General features: G+C 32.6%; 2 protein-coding genes and 2 long non-coding RNA genes across 4 annotated transcripts in view; 2 read left to right on the top strand and 2 right to left on the bottom strand.

Moving 5' to 3' along the window:
* LOC143202706 (uncharacterized) overlaps window positions 1-9,447 on the bottom strand; it is a 140,991-nt gene extending 131,544 nt beyond the window's left edge. The window contains exon 1 of the long non-coding RNA XR_013007215.1: window positions 9,357-9,447. This is a non-coding gene — a long non-coding RNA (uncharacterized LOC143202706). The remainder of the gene's footprint in view (window positions 1-9,356) is intronic.
* Window positions 6,293-7,452, top strand: LOC143202045 (transcription factor HES-4). The gene is made up of 2 exons (XM_076413310.1): window positions 6,293-6,429; window positions 6,497-7,452. Exon 2 carries the CDS (start codon window positions 6,529-6,531, stop codon window positions 7,309-7,311), a length of 783 nt encoding a protein of 260 aa, XP_076269425.1. The 5' UTR covers window positions 6,293-6,429; window positions 6,497-6,528; the 3' UTR covers window positions 7,312-7,452.
* A 392-nt stretch (window positions 9,448-9,839) lies between the features above and the next one.
* On the top strand, window positions 9,840-10,676 carry LOC143202707 (10 kDa heat shock protein, mitochondrial). Its single transcript, XM_076414422.1, has 3 exons — window positions 9,840-9,975; window positions 10,033-10,194; window positions 10,254-10,676. Exons 1-3 carry the CDS (start codon window positions 9,973-9,975, stop codon window positions 10,395-10,397), a joined length of 309 nt encoding a protein of 102 aa, XP_076270537.1. The 5' UTR covers window positions 9,840-9,972; the 3' UTR covers window positions 10,398-10,676.
* Window positions 10,313-11,625, bottom strand: LOC143202708 (uncharacterized). The gene is made up of 2 exons (XR_013007216.1): window positions 10,913-11,625; window positions 10,313-10,840 (listed from the first exon to the last, which is right to left on the bottom strand). It is a non-coding gene; the product is annotated as an uncharacterized LOC143202708 (long non-coding RNA).
* Between the last annotated feature and the right edge of the window lie 2,960 nt (window positions 11,626-14,585).

Consider the following 14,585-nt stretch of genomic DNA (forward strand, 5'->3'; position numbering starts at 1 on the left):
TACCACCAGTTTAATTATAAAGTTTGATATGTGTAACAAAATTAATTTGTACAAATCATTTCTTCTACCTTAAAATTATGATTAATATTTCTCAGAAGACAAAGTAAAGTAAAGTTCTACTGATTTCAGTCACGTCAACATCTTGGATTTTTTAGTGACTGGACCTACAGCTCAACGTGTCCGAACCACGGATCTCCGCTCTAAGCCTACGGACTGGCGAGTAACCAACTTTAGAAATCATCCCAGAAGACATACGGTCTTACCCAGCCTGGCTACTGGCGTCACTGGGATCACTTTCTTTGTCGAACTTTAGACTCTTGCCCAGGACAATCACAAACATAAACTTACGACCATGCCCCAGCAGGACCGTCCTGTTGCCCTTACCACTGCACCGCCGAGCCGGCTTCAGAAGACAAAAATTGGCGACATTAACCAGCAGTAGTTATATGTTAATTTAAAAGATGCAGAACATACGTTGGACTTCCTAATTTCGCAAAAGAATTTGATTATTTTTATCATAATGGCTATACTAGACCGTCCAGTGAATGCGAGAGCAGCATTGTTATATTTGAAATATCCACATATCTGCCAAAATAATTTGAAACTAGTAAAAAGCAAAGAGATTTTCCAACCATATAACAAGAGTAAATACGAAAAGAAATCCTGATTATATTCAAACGATTATATCGTAGTCTTCAAAAACTAGCTCATATTCCACGTGACCCAGCTTATCTAGAATTTGCAGCTGCCGTGTAGGTGAAGCTGATTTATGTGCTGCTGCTATTTAGAAAACTTAATATCACTTCTATTCTAGTCTAGAGGCATGCATTTTTGGTTTATTTTTAAGCGAAATACAAAAAAAATTACTATCCATTATTTACTAAATATTTACTAATGTTTAAAAATACATAAAGGGGAAAAACTACAAATCCAAAAAGTTAAAGGCTGATTAAGTGGGTGGTCTCAAAAAATGGCGCGCTCTCGTTGAAACGATTCGAAACTTCAGTAATCTGAATTCAAACAAAAAAAACCGAAAAAAATTTAAATTTTAAAAAATCACCTTAAAGGCATATTATCTGAAGTCTTTAAGGACTGAGCTATGAAAATATGAAAAATATTGATTTTTTACCATTTCTAGACAAGAATACCGCCTTATCCCCACACTGTCTGCAGTCTGGATTTACTCGTAGAGAAGAGAAGAGTCTTTAATAGCCTAATTGTATTGTAATAATAATGCAATAGACTCTTTAAAATATATCATCTACTTTATCAACTACGTCATCATGAAATGTGTTAAATAAAACTTTCTGTCTAATAAACTCTTCTGTCTCTTCTTAGATAGTTAAGATTAAGTTAACAGAATAGAATGTTGTAAATGGTACTCCCGTGAATGATCTCTGCCAAATATCAATTTAGTCTACAGACTATCTTTTAAACTCGCTATATTGTAGCTTCACTGAGCAAGTAGTACTAAAGATATGCAACTTTAAAGTGATCCATTAAGAAAAACCTAAATTACTCTTTCCAAAATGTTATATTTCAATAGAGTTAATTTCAAACATGAAGAAAGAAACAAAAAATCTATAAAAAGTGTAATATAACTGTGCAGAATTTATTCAATAATTTCTAAAAGATAAATATCGAAATCGAAAAATTTGAACTAATTTAAAATTATCAAAATTCCTAATTTTCCTGTAATATAGACATTAAGAATTGAAAAAAGTCAAATCAAAGAAAAGAAAGACAAAAAATTAATGTTTTTGATATTTAAGTAATGAAATATTGCCTTACGTATATTTCCTAGTATATATAAGATTTCGTCTACAGAATAATAATTTCACAAACAATTGAATTTAGAATAATACTATCACGAATCACATCTAAATATATTAAACATTTTCCTCCTTTGACAAATTTTGAACGAAAAAAAAAACTTAAAATATCAATCTTTTTGCATATATTATATTTTTTACCCTTGTGTTTTAAGACTTAATTTTGCGTTCACTATTGTATTTTTTAATCTTAATGTTTTAAATATGTGGTGTTTCAATGTTCATATTTTTTTTAAGATTTCATCAGATTTTTATAAATCCCTTGGTAATGAATTGTTGAAAGGAAATGTGCAGAATGTGAAGAATGATAACAAATACAAATGAAAGAATAAAAAAATATATTAAAGCAAAAATCTTAAGGTTCATATGACATCTATCTTACAATTTTTAGTTGCACTCTGATCCGAATTTTTTTTTCATGCGGACTCAACAACGTGGAAGCAATACAACTGCTGGACAGCGCGCAGGATGTCAGGAGATTGAAGCGAACAAAACAATATGAACTTATATAAAGTGTATATCTTTACTGTAAACTATAGCTTAAGTTATTATAGTTTTATAATTGAGGAATATATATTGATGTATTTTCTCGCACTCGTCTTGCTTGTGAATTAATCCAAGAACCTTCGAAAAGTTATTGATAATATGATAAATTAATTGTAAATTAAGATTGTACTAAGCGTATCCAATAAAGATGGTATAAAAAAATGCAGACTCAATGAATACTTTTTTCACAACATCCAGTTTTAGTTATTGAAATTTTCAAAAATGGAAGTTTTGAATTCACCGGAATATTAAAACACATATATTGCTCATGTCCACATACTTTTTTTGAACTATTTGCCAATGGGTCCTTTGCTTTAGAATTATTAATATTTCATCTAATTATAAACGAGTTTCTTCTAGTCATAGAAAATTTTAAAACTTATGGTAAATGTTAACTTGCCAGTTTGGTTGGCGCAGCGGTAAAGGCGACAGGACCGGGCATGGCTATAAATTCATGTTTATGATTGTTTAATATTTGTGATTGTTCTAGACAAGAGTGCAAAATCCGACAAGGAAAATGATCCCAAACACGCCAGTAACCGTGCTGGGTAAGACCGGATGTCTTCTGGGATGATTTCTAAGTTGGTGACTCGCCAGTCGGTAGGCGGCCGGTAGGTTTCCAAAACATGACTTTAAGGTGGCATATGTTCAGCAATGCTGAAATGGTGGTTACGGAAAATGAAATGTGTGAAAAGATTATAATCGAAGCCCAAAAAAAAGCGAAGGTGGTGATGTTTTTATGGACTATTGCGATTCAAGGCATTGTTTTCCATCAAGGTAACGCTGGACCATACACATCTTAGTGGCTCAAGTTTTGAAAGGTTTTTTTGAAAAGTTGATTCTGATGCGTCTTTAGATTTATAGACTTTCTCTTTATTTGTAAGATATCGAATATGTAGTTTTAATGTCCTTGATATAATTAGATATAATATTTGATACGTATATACAAAAAAGGTTAAGTTAGTATAAACAGGCATGGTGAAAATTGAGTAGAATGTACAGGATTAGTCATATAGCATTGTATGTATATTATTAAAATTGGTGAAGAAAAAAAGACTTTAAAATATTTGTGTTTAGATTGCATATTTTGAGATCTTCTGACAAATTATGAAACTCTGAAATATAGATTTCCCTTATTTTACAATACACCGTGCACTTTTTCATAAGTCATTAAATTTGTTATATTTTGTTATAATGCTGTGTATACTATTATTTATTATCTAATAACTAAAATAAGATCCTGGTTGTCAAAGATAATCTGTACTCTGTGGTACTCAATAAGATAACATATTTTCCAAAATCACCACTAGAGGTGGTAGGGTTTTAAAAGGATAATTGTCGTCATTCAATTTACAAACTTTGTTTCTAATTATCACTCCAAAATTGATTAATATTTAGTTTTTAATGACATATTTTGTTTATTAACATATCATACCTTAAAATACATTTAAAATCAGATTGTATTATGTGTATATTAATTGTCCTATATATTATTGGAAAATATATGAGTGCTATTAAATTTTTCACAAAAAAGTGTTGCTTTCTAAAAACGCACTTGACAACATAATACCCATTTTTTTTATATAATTTTAGAGAAAAAAGTCCGTTGCGCTAATGCATTATAATGTACAATTTACATATACATTGGCAACATGTTATGGCAAAAAAAGCAGAGCAGATCAAACTTTGAACTAAACAACTATACTCTCTCGTCCGAATATACCTTAATATTAATTCACCAGAGATCAAACATTTTTTTGACAACCAATTATAAAGTTTGAACTTATGGAGTGCAAATATGGGATTGCTCTAAAATATCAAATGCCAAAATAATTTCGATCGTTACAAATCGAATTCGACATACTTTGGCTTCGAAATCAAATGGATTCACTGAATTATCCAAGATTTATTAAAATATGAAATACATTTACTAAATTAAAAGAACATGGAAGCAATGGAGCTACTGGCCAAAACGCAGTAAATCAGAAGTATTAAGCAAAGCTAAGCATACGAACTTATTGAACGTAAAACATATTGAATTGGACGTATTAAACGCATTGAACGAACTTGAATGATATATCAATATTTTTCTGGATTTGAGCTTAAGTAATCTAATTTAATTTTAATTTTGGACATAAATATTGATGTATTTATCCCTTACTCGTCTTATTTGTGTATTGATATAAGTACAACAGAACAATAATGATAAATTAATGTTTAAATTAAGATTGTACTAAGTGTCCAATTCTATAACTATTAGAACTAAAATTAGTAATAGAGATATGAAACATTTAGAATAAAATATTCATCAAATTCGATACTATTTTTCTATTAAATTTATTACATAAAAAGAATCTCCAAATTTATAATAAGTGACATCAGTTCAAAGAAAACACCGGCCTATGATTTAATATCTGAACAAGTGCTGAAAAATCTACCAAGAGAGGAAATTATAAAACTCGCTAACTTATTCCGACTATATCATCCAGGATATATAGAAAATGGCTAAAGTCATTATGATTCTGAAATCTAGAAAACCACCTAATGAAATAAACTCTTATCGGCCAATTTCATTGCTATTAGTAATATACAAAGCATTTGAAAAAAGACTGTTTAAAAAGTAAAAACCAATCATAGGTAGAAAAAATCTGATACCTACACATCAGTTTGGTTTCAAAACGTTAACTCCCTTGGGGTAAATCTACGTTGGAAGAAAGACGGCAGAAATAAAATAAAAGAACTCGAATTAAAATACCAAAACATATTGGTTATTTAGAAAAAAAATCTAAATTATCTGTAATAAATTATTGCTATAAAATAATCCAGTAAAACCTATATAAACCTATGAAATTCAGTTATAGGGATGTTCTGCGAGATGTAATATCAACATAACATAAGTATGTCAGAATAAAGTTTCGAGAAAAAAATTACACCAGGATTCTACAGGTAGAATAACTTACACCGAGATCTTCCGGACTCTAAGTGTCATAGAGGAAATTAAGAGATTCACAACAAGACACTGAACAAAATACTGAACAAGGACCCCGACGATAGAGAACCAAACAGTCTGCCCTTGTGTAGTGAAATGTATTAAATGGTCAAAGCACCGAAAGATACTACTAACTTGAAGAAACTAAGTAAGGACCAATGAGTTTTACTAGATAAGTGCATAATATTAAGTCACAGTAGAGATAAATGATTAAAAAAGTTAGTCGGCAACGACTAGTAATAATATATTAAACATGAAAAAGTTTAATGTTATAACAATACAATTTTTAAGATATGGTATAAAATTTAAAACGAATTGAAATTGAAAACGATCTTGCAATGAATCCGGTTGATTAATACGTACTTAAGCGAAAAAAAGCACCGTCAAAAGCTACGGTGCGACAACGCATCCCGATGCCTCCAGGTATCCGAAAATAGTCGCGGTGCCACATTATATTTATCCAATTGGAAAGCCGTCTTTCGGCGATCGCCCATCCACCGGGCCGTAAATCTTAGGGGTCCCCCTCCAGAGCAGACACCGTCAAAAACCCGATGACATTTTGAGGTTCGCAGATTTTCACAGTTCGGTCGTCCGCCGCCGCCTTCTCCAGCCCTCCCACTCCCCATCCTACACCGCCACCCACACCGCCGCCCCGCTTCCCCAACGGCGGGCCCCTCTCGACCGACGCGTCCTCCCCCCTCGCCCCCGGCGTCCCTCGGGCTGCCACCAGTGCCAGTGCGATGTGGCGGTGTCGGCACGCGACCAAACGTCTCCCCTGCCTCCCCGCCGATTCCGGTCGCCCTGGCGTTGCCGCCCGCGCGCTCACTCGACGCCTCATTGCCCAGAGAGCGACGCGGCCGACAGGACGAGAATCAGCGTCTCGACGCCAGACCACCGAAACGCACCGCGACGATAGCCACGCGCTCCCTTACGCTCCTCGAAAGTATCGTGCATACAAGTTTTGTCCGGTTATTTCTTTTTCTTTTTCGTTCGTGGAGTGAGACTTCAACATCAACCATTCAACATTATCGGCGAAAAATACGGACTTTTTTACCTTATCGGGTAAGTTATTATCATTTCCATAAATCGACGACGAGATGTGACTAACGAGAACGTTTTCGTGTTACAGGCGACAGTTTCACTGGCGTCCATGAGTCAGTAATGACAGCCAAAAACAAACGTCCTTCAGAACCGAGAAGAGCAAATAAACCACTGATGGAGAAACGACGACGTGCCAGAATCAACCAGAGCCTGGCGGCTTTGAAGACGCTCATCCTAGATACCGCCAAGGCGGACAACACCAAACACTCGAAGCTCGAAAAAGCGGACATTCTTGAGTTAACAGTGCGACATTTCCAACGCCACCGCAGCTTGGACGTGAAGGGCATCAACCACTACAAGGCCGGTTATGCGGATTGCGTTCGTGAAGTTCAGAGGTACCTGGAGACTCCCGATGCTCAAACAATGACCGTAATCGACACCGGGGTACGCCAACGACTCCTGCGACACCTAGACAATTGCGTGTCCGAAGTGGACGTCGATATAAGACAAGCGGCCGCCCTTCCGCCACCAGTGGAGGAACGACTACAACCACCAGACTCCAGCACCCTCGAAGAAGTTAACAATAACAACAACGTAAACCCTCTCCAGAACCCTAACAGGCCCGAACTGAAGCCGGAGGATCCCAAGGCCATCAAAAACTACGACGGCAACTTCGTACTCCTGCTGCCGGAACATTACGTGCAACTGGCCAACGCCCTGGGTGTGAACCTGCGACAGTCCAGTGATGAAGTGCCCAGTCCCGGTCCGTCGGCAGGCAGCAGCAGTAGCAGCGGTGAAGTTGAACCGGACAAAGCGGTAGCAGGTTGTGCTCCGAAACCGGAACGACCTCTGGATTACAGCAAAGCCAACGAGAGGGTTGACAGTATGTGGAGACCATGGTAATATTGTACATTACCGTGAAATATCGTGCAATATTAGTTCATCGATACGGACTTTCTGGTACAAAAGATATAAACAGTTACTTCAAACTCACCATTCGTCTCTGCTGCCGAAACCATTTCATCTTAAATACTAGCCAATATACAAAATATGTAAATAATTTAACTTGTACATAGATGATAGATGAATGTTCACAGAACGGTTATAGAATTATGATTTGTTAAAGTTGTGTTAGACTTTTATTGTTACAAGTAACATCTTTCTAATGATAGTGATATAATTCTATTCTTTATTAAAATAAAGCACTTTCTACAAAGTCTTTGTTTCATTTTTTTAACAAACATGTTGGTGTAGATAACGTTAACGTCGTTTTACGACGTTAAACTGTAAAACATAAGGCCAGATCGCCAGTTTTACCATCATGATCAGACTTTCCACATAAGCACTAATAATTAACACAGCTAAATAATTAACAAAATATATTCATAATTGTAAAACTGTAACACTTTACACCATCATGATCAGACTTTTCTTTAAATACATATGTATCAATATTGCTAAATATTTAACAAAACATTTTCATAATTGAAAAAAAAATGAAACATCAAAAATATTAAACAAAAAAACATTAAAATTATAAAACTGTAACTCTTACAGCCAGATCGCCATTAATTATGGTTTCACCGTTATGATCAGAATTTTCTTTAAAAACATAAGCACAATACAACTGAATATTTAACAATATAGTTTCATAATCGAAAAAAAAATAAATCAATTCTTTTTATAGAAAAATTAACAATATATTTTACAAATTTGAAATTTATATCTCTTGAAGGGTGAAAATATAGTTTCAAAATACACACACAGTATATGCTTTAAAAAGTGTGAAATTTAATCTAGAGATGATACGTCCTGAAATCTGAAAATATGCGCGATCTATATTTAGTTATTGAAGCATATCTTGTGGAACTTCCTTCACTCTAAACAGCACTCATTAAATGTAAACAAATAAAAAGTCAAATAAACGAAATAAAAGCAATGTTGTCGAAACAGGTACCTACATAAAGTGTACTGTATACGTTTTTTTTATCGGCATAACATAAAAAAGGAACAACGTGTTCGAACAAAATCTAACAATTAAGTTTGTGTATATTTACTAATAAAATGTTTACCAAAATATATTTTAGAAAAAAAATTAATATAATATAAAATGATAAATATATGTAATAAAAATTATACAAATAAGACAAAAGGCTTAGGCCTTAGTGTTCAGAGTTATCCCCTAAAAGTATTTTCACAAAAAAATATTACTGATCTCATATGTAACTATCATGAAATTAGCTGTAATCCTTGTTGAATGGTATTACTACTAATTAAGCATTGAATCAAATAAATTATTCATTAATAAGATACAATTTCACAATATAAAAAGGTGACGATAAAATTTCACAATAATGTATAAATTATAGTATCAAAAGGAGATATTTGTTGGTATAAATCAACCATAAAACTCGATTTTAACAAAAAAGTCAACGAAAAACCAAATAGGCTATGAAACAATTATTTAAATGTCATCTAAAGCGTCACTTTCGATATTCTGAATAAAAAATAATAAAAACAAACAGATTACATTATTTCGAATATATAATGTGGAGAATCAACACAAGCATTTATAGGAGAAAATGCCCACTCCTAATTGAATAATTGATAATCGTTTTCCCGTCCAATTTTCACTTTTTCAACTTTTCGACGGCGAACTTTCCGGTAGCGTATCGGGCAAAATTCCCGACCGCTTCCAACTTTCCGCCCTTTCGGTGCCTGTCTGCACACCGAAACTAAGCTTTCCCGAAACATTTTCTCAAGTTTCGGTTAGTTTCGATCACGAAGTTTTCGACGCCAAACGGCTGCCAAAAGATAGCCGCCCTATTAGTTTTTCGGCTGTTGCAAAAACTTTTATCCAAAAAAAACCATCTCATTTTTAAAACAATCAAAATATTGATAAATATTCGCACCATATATAAAAATATACAATTTTTCCAAAAACTTACCATTTCGTAAGTCTCCAGAATGCAAAACTGGTAAAAACACTCTTTCGGAACTTATTTCATAAACCAATTACCATTTCAACTATAACTTGTTATTATCCTCATTAAACTACAGCTACAATAATAACAAAACACCACACTGCAGCGCCACCGTTACTTCAGATTATGTATCATCAACTATTTATAGACAGTTTCCTTCGTTTAAATTATATTGAATGTTGCCTATCTCCCAAATTCTTTTCTTTAATATTATGGTTTTGTAATGTACTTAAAACTTAAAATAACCAAAAGAAGTTACGACATATTAGAATTTATATTGCATTAAAAACCGAAATATATTTTTCTTATTAAACTGATTTAAAAAATACCTATTGGGTATTTCACTGGTTGCATAACATACAAATTATATTGCCCTATATACCTTCCATTTCACTTCTCCATTTATTAGAAAAAGATAAACATAATCCAACGTTTAAGAATTATCGATCAAAGTTCATTATATGTCAATGTGATAACCTCTAAGTTATCCTCGTTGTGCCGGGCGATTCCAGAACGTTCTACTTGTAGTGTGAGAGAAGTTTGTAAAGTACTCTTTAAAAGTCTACATTAAAAATTCATTATGGTAAATAGAAATTGCTACTAAAAAATAGAGTAAACATTATAATTTAATTAATTTCAGAGTGGAGCACTGAAAAAATTGGTACCTCTTTTCGACCGCGTTCTTATTAAGAAAGCTGAAGCCATTACCAAAACTAAAGGAGGTATTGTTATCCCAGAAAAGGCTCAAGGAAAAATATTACATGGAACTGTAATAGCTGTAGGACCAGGTCAAAGAAAAGATGTAAGATTGGTAGTACTATCTAATCTAATTAGCACTATTAATATTTTGTTTCATCATAGGATGGTAGTCACATTCCTGTAACAGTTAAAGTTGGTGAGCAAGTTTTATTACCAGAATATGGTGGAACCAAAGTAGAAGTTGCGGATAATGAAGAATACCACCTATACAGAGAAACAGACATCCTTGCCAAAGTGGATTCATAAATAGAGGCATAGAACTGAAAAAATAAACTTTGTATTCTTTATGAGTGCTAAACATTTTCTGAAAAATGATCTGTTTTGTTGAAGTGTACCTCTGCGAGAAGTTTCAGGTGATGTTATCTGTTTTTATAAAACAATTATGAAACTTTAGCTGTCAACCTTTTTGACTACTGTTAATCATTTGTTGTCAAAAAAGTTGTAAATTTGTTATGGTTAGTACTAGAAGTAGTAAGAAATTATTTTAAAATTGTTTTTACCCATTAAATAATACATTTATATAAATTTGTATTTTTTATTGTCTCTTACAATGCTCAGCTTCTTTCAAAAGGTAAGAACTTGGAGATTTAAAACCGACTTCGTATGAATATAATTTATACATACATATATATATATTCTTTGTAATCAATTTGTCAATCCTGTATTTTGAATATCAATGTTCAAACAACCTAAAAACTCAACAATTAATTCAAGAAATGCTTAATTTAAGTAATATTCTTTTTAAATTATATATTACATACACTACATTTCCTTTCAATTTATTTAAATTGGAATAAGGTCAAAAAACATTGAAATCTGCATATTTGTAATAAGTCTGTATATTTTGTGAGTAAGGTCTTTAATGTAATCAATTTAAAAATGTTTGACATATTAACCGCTACAGGCATCTATGAGAAATAATTATTATATGATATCTATACCATCTAGATATCTGTAATATGTATCTTAGCCTCTGTATTTTAAGATGCCTATAGTGCTGATAAATTTATAGAAAAATAAGTTTGATATATTTAAACATAAAAATTTAAGCCTTGGAACTATACAAGCTATACATAGATATTATTTGTACATTTATATTTACAGTTTATTTCAAATTATTCAGTTTCTAATAAATGTAGACCCAAGTACGAAGATATTAGTGACCTCTGTGGGGAATGACATAAAACGAAAATTGCTTTCCATCAATAAGTTTTTCTGGTTGCCTAAAACATTGAAATAAAGATTTTTTCATTATGAACACTATAATTTCAAAGATTTAATTGATATTTTATAACTACTTTTTCTGCGCTCAATCAGTTTACTGTTCTTCTAATGGCATCATGAGAAGCGTTAACCAACTGGCAATTCCTTTCGTAGAAACATCAATTTAGAATTAAAACGAAAAACGGTTTCGTGGCCTACTAGACGGCCACCTTTACCAAATCTATCGTTTACGGCAATTAATTATATCAATTTGCCTCGGTAAGTAATTAGATATATTACTGCTAATTAAATAGATTGTTGTGCGTCTCCCCAGTATTCCGATAGTTGGCGACAGACAGAGTCGTTCTAAGTTGAAATTTCCTCATTTGATGAGGAAATTTAACAAGAATAACTCTACTGCTGCCGCCTATATTTATGGTAGATATCAAAACGTTAGAATTTCATTACAATGTAAGTTAAAAGTCTACTATAATATATAAATCATTCTAAATCTTCCCTCAGCAGTTATTTCTGCCATATTAAAATAAGGAATGTTTTATATGAAGATATATTCTAAACATACATATACTTACACTAACCTAATCTATATGTGACTAGTACGAAAGGTAAAAAATTTGTTGACATTGTTACAAACATTTTTTAAACAAATGTCTGGAAACTATTCTCAAAAGCAAACATTAAACTTTCACAACAAACCCAGTAAATTATTTTTAACCTGTTCTATTGCTTCACAGAAGTCATCCAGGTGAGACTTGTTCACGGCTGGCTAGATCCGGATGTGAGGAACCTGTTGTCAGTAAACAATAAATTCGGCATTCTGTAAAAGGACTGATTTATATTATGAATCAAATGAAAAATAAAATTTAATGATAGTGCATTTTTTACGAAAATATGACTAATAGTAAAACAGTAACACATTTAACTTATATATTAAATTCTATTAGAAAAATAGAAGAAAATATTTACTACATCTAAAGCCAACTATTCTAGTACAATTTTAACCGTTTAAATTGTGCTGGGTATTTTATAAATGTTTCCATATATAGTTTGGAAATAATTAAGAGAAAAATGTATTTTTACATTGTAGAAGTAGTAACTAAATCTATTAAAAATATTATGAAAATTGTAATGTAATATATTATGTCATTTTATAAAGTTTAAAATTAGAACGTCAGGTGAATGTCTTGAAACAATATAGTAATTACATTGTTGAACAACAAAAAATATCTATATTAAACTGCTAAATTTAGAGTTTGTGTACAGTTTGTAGGGGGGAAAACCCATATCAAATTAAGTTTAATTGAAATATTACCAAACAATGGTTACATAAAGAATTAGGAACGGTAACATATGCAACTAAATATACAGCGGCAGAGACGCCCAAACGCAAAGTGAAAGGTTGCGTTGGAAATTCAGGAAGTTCAGGAAGACCAAACCGGGACAAACACTAAAAGGCTTCTTGTTAACATTTGCGAACGCTAACGAAGAACTACGACATTATGGACGAGATATAACGACTGAAGAGGTCCCTAGAGAATGGGACACGAATATATTCAGCAATTAGGAATAAACGTTTTCAAATTTATGTCTGACAAATAGCTCGGAGTTGCGGACCTTGGGGAATATGTATTTGTTGTAGACAGGGCAATTAAATATTAATTAAACAATTTGCAAACGTCAGCTGCAAATTAAAAGAAGCGGCGGTAAAAGAACTGTGATTGAGTTTTAAATATTTTGTACATCGCTAACATCCGATTTATAATAAACTTAATTGTAATTAAATACTTAGATCATTACAAGGTCATTCGGTATACTTATTTCTATTACACTGCCTTGATATACATGAAAATTTTATATAATCTAACCTATATATTTTTTTCTAATTATTGATGGAATATTAAGATAGAACTAAAAAAGAAAGAAGAAGTGTTTTTGTATAACCTTTATTAAGCGACAATGTTAAACAGTGTGATTTAAATATGGTAAATGCCATGTTAATAGTTAATATTTATTGTTTTTCAAAAAAGTCCGTTTAATATCTATTTTACGTTAATATTAAGTACTTTATTGAAATATTAGTATAAGTTTTTTTTGCCAAACTGGTAATTCATATGTAAAATAAAACTGACTAAGTGGTGTGAAGACATTATTACGAAACAATTTTGCTCCTCATGCGTGTTACGACATATTTAGTTAGATATTTAATAAGAATCAAACTTATCTAATAAATATGTTATTAGCTCTCGCGCATTAGCATCTAATTTCCTTCAAGAACCAACGAAGATATAAACACTCGAAACCGTCAAAAAATCTGACTACCACGAATGATCACAACAAATCGTCCACTAGTGGAAATTTTCACAAATAATTAGCGGTTATTTGGTGTCATAACATAATTGAATTTCGTTTGTATCTATGGCGGGACCTTGAAATGTTTTTATTTCGGATCTACAACAATAAAATCGTTACATGCTCATTTTCGACAGTGTAATAGCAGTGTTGGAATGGGAAGTGAAACGTCATCATGATCCACGAATAGATGAAATACTAATAAACATTGTGCGAAATCTATATGGGTATCTTGATGTTAAATAAATTAAAAGCAACAGGGGTGCAATAAACATTATCCTGTGAAAGTATATATATATATATATATAACAGGTCAATTGAAAAGTTCCCGGCCTACCATAGTAAAACACATTTTTTTAAAAATTAGTTCTTTTATTCAACATAATTCCCTTCAAGGGTGATACACTGATTATAGCCACCCTCCAACATTTTGATACCATTTTTGTAGTACGATTTGTCCTTTGCTTCAAAATAGGTCCCAGTCTCGACGGTCACCTCTTTGAGAGTTCTTTCTTTGAGATCTAAGAACAGGAAATAGTCGCTGGGGGCCAGATCTGGAGAATACGCTGGATGAGGAAGCAACTGGAAGACCAATTCATGGATTTTTGCCATCGTTTTCACTGACTTGTCATACGGTGCATTGTCTTGTTGAAGCAGCACTTTATTTTTCTTTAAATGCGGCCGTTTTTCCGCGATTTCATTCTTCAAACGGTCTAATAACGCGATGAAATAGTCGCTGTTGATGGTCCCTCATATTTCAAGGTAGCCAATAAAAATTATTCCATGCGCATCCCAAAATGCAGATGGCATAACCTTGCCAGCCGACTCTTGCGTTTTCCCACGTTTTGGAGGAGGTTCATC

This window comes from Rhynchophorus ferrugineus, unplaced genomic scaffold (assembly GCF_030347505.1).
Source record: "Rhynchophorus ferrugineus isolate W39M unplaced genomic scaffold, kcgeb_rfMv2 rfM9, whole genome shotgun sequence".
Classification (NCBI taxonomy): domain Eukaryota; kingdom Metazoa; phylum Arthropoda; class Insecta; order Coleoptera; family Curculionidae; genus Rhynchophorus; species Rhynchophorus ferrugineus.

Coding starts and splice junctions, on each gene's coding strand:
- LOC143202045 (XM_076413310.1), top strand. CDS start 6,529: ATGACAGCCAAAAACAAACGTCCTTCAGAACCGAGAAGAGCAAATAAA.
- LOC143202707 (XM_076414422.1), top strand. Junction 10,195..10,253: donor GACCAGGTCAAAGAAAAGAT/GTAAGATTGGTA, acceptor GTTTCATCATAG/GATGGTAGTCACATTCCTGT.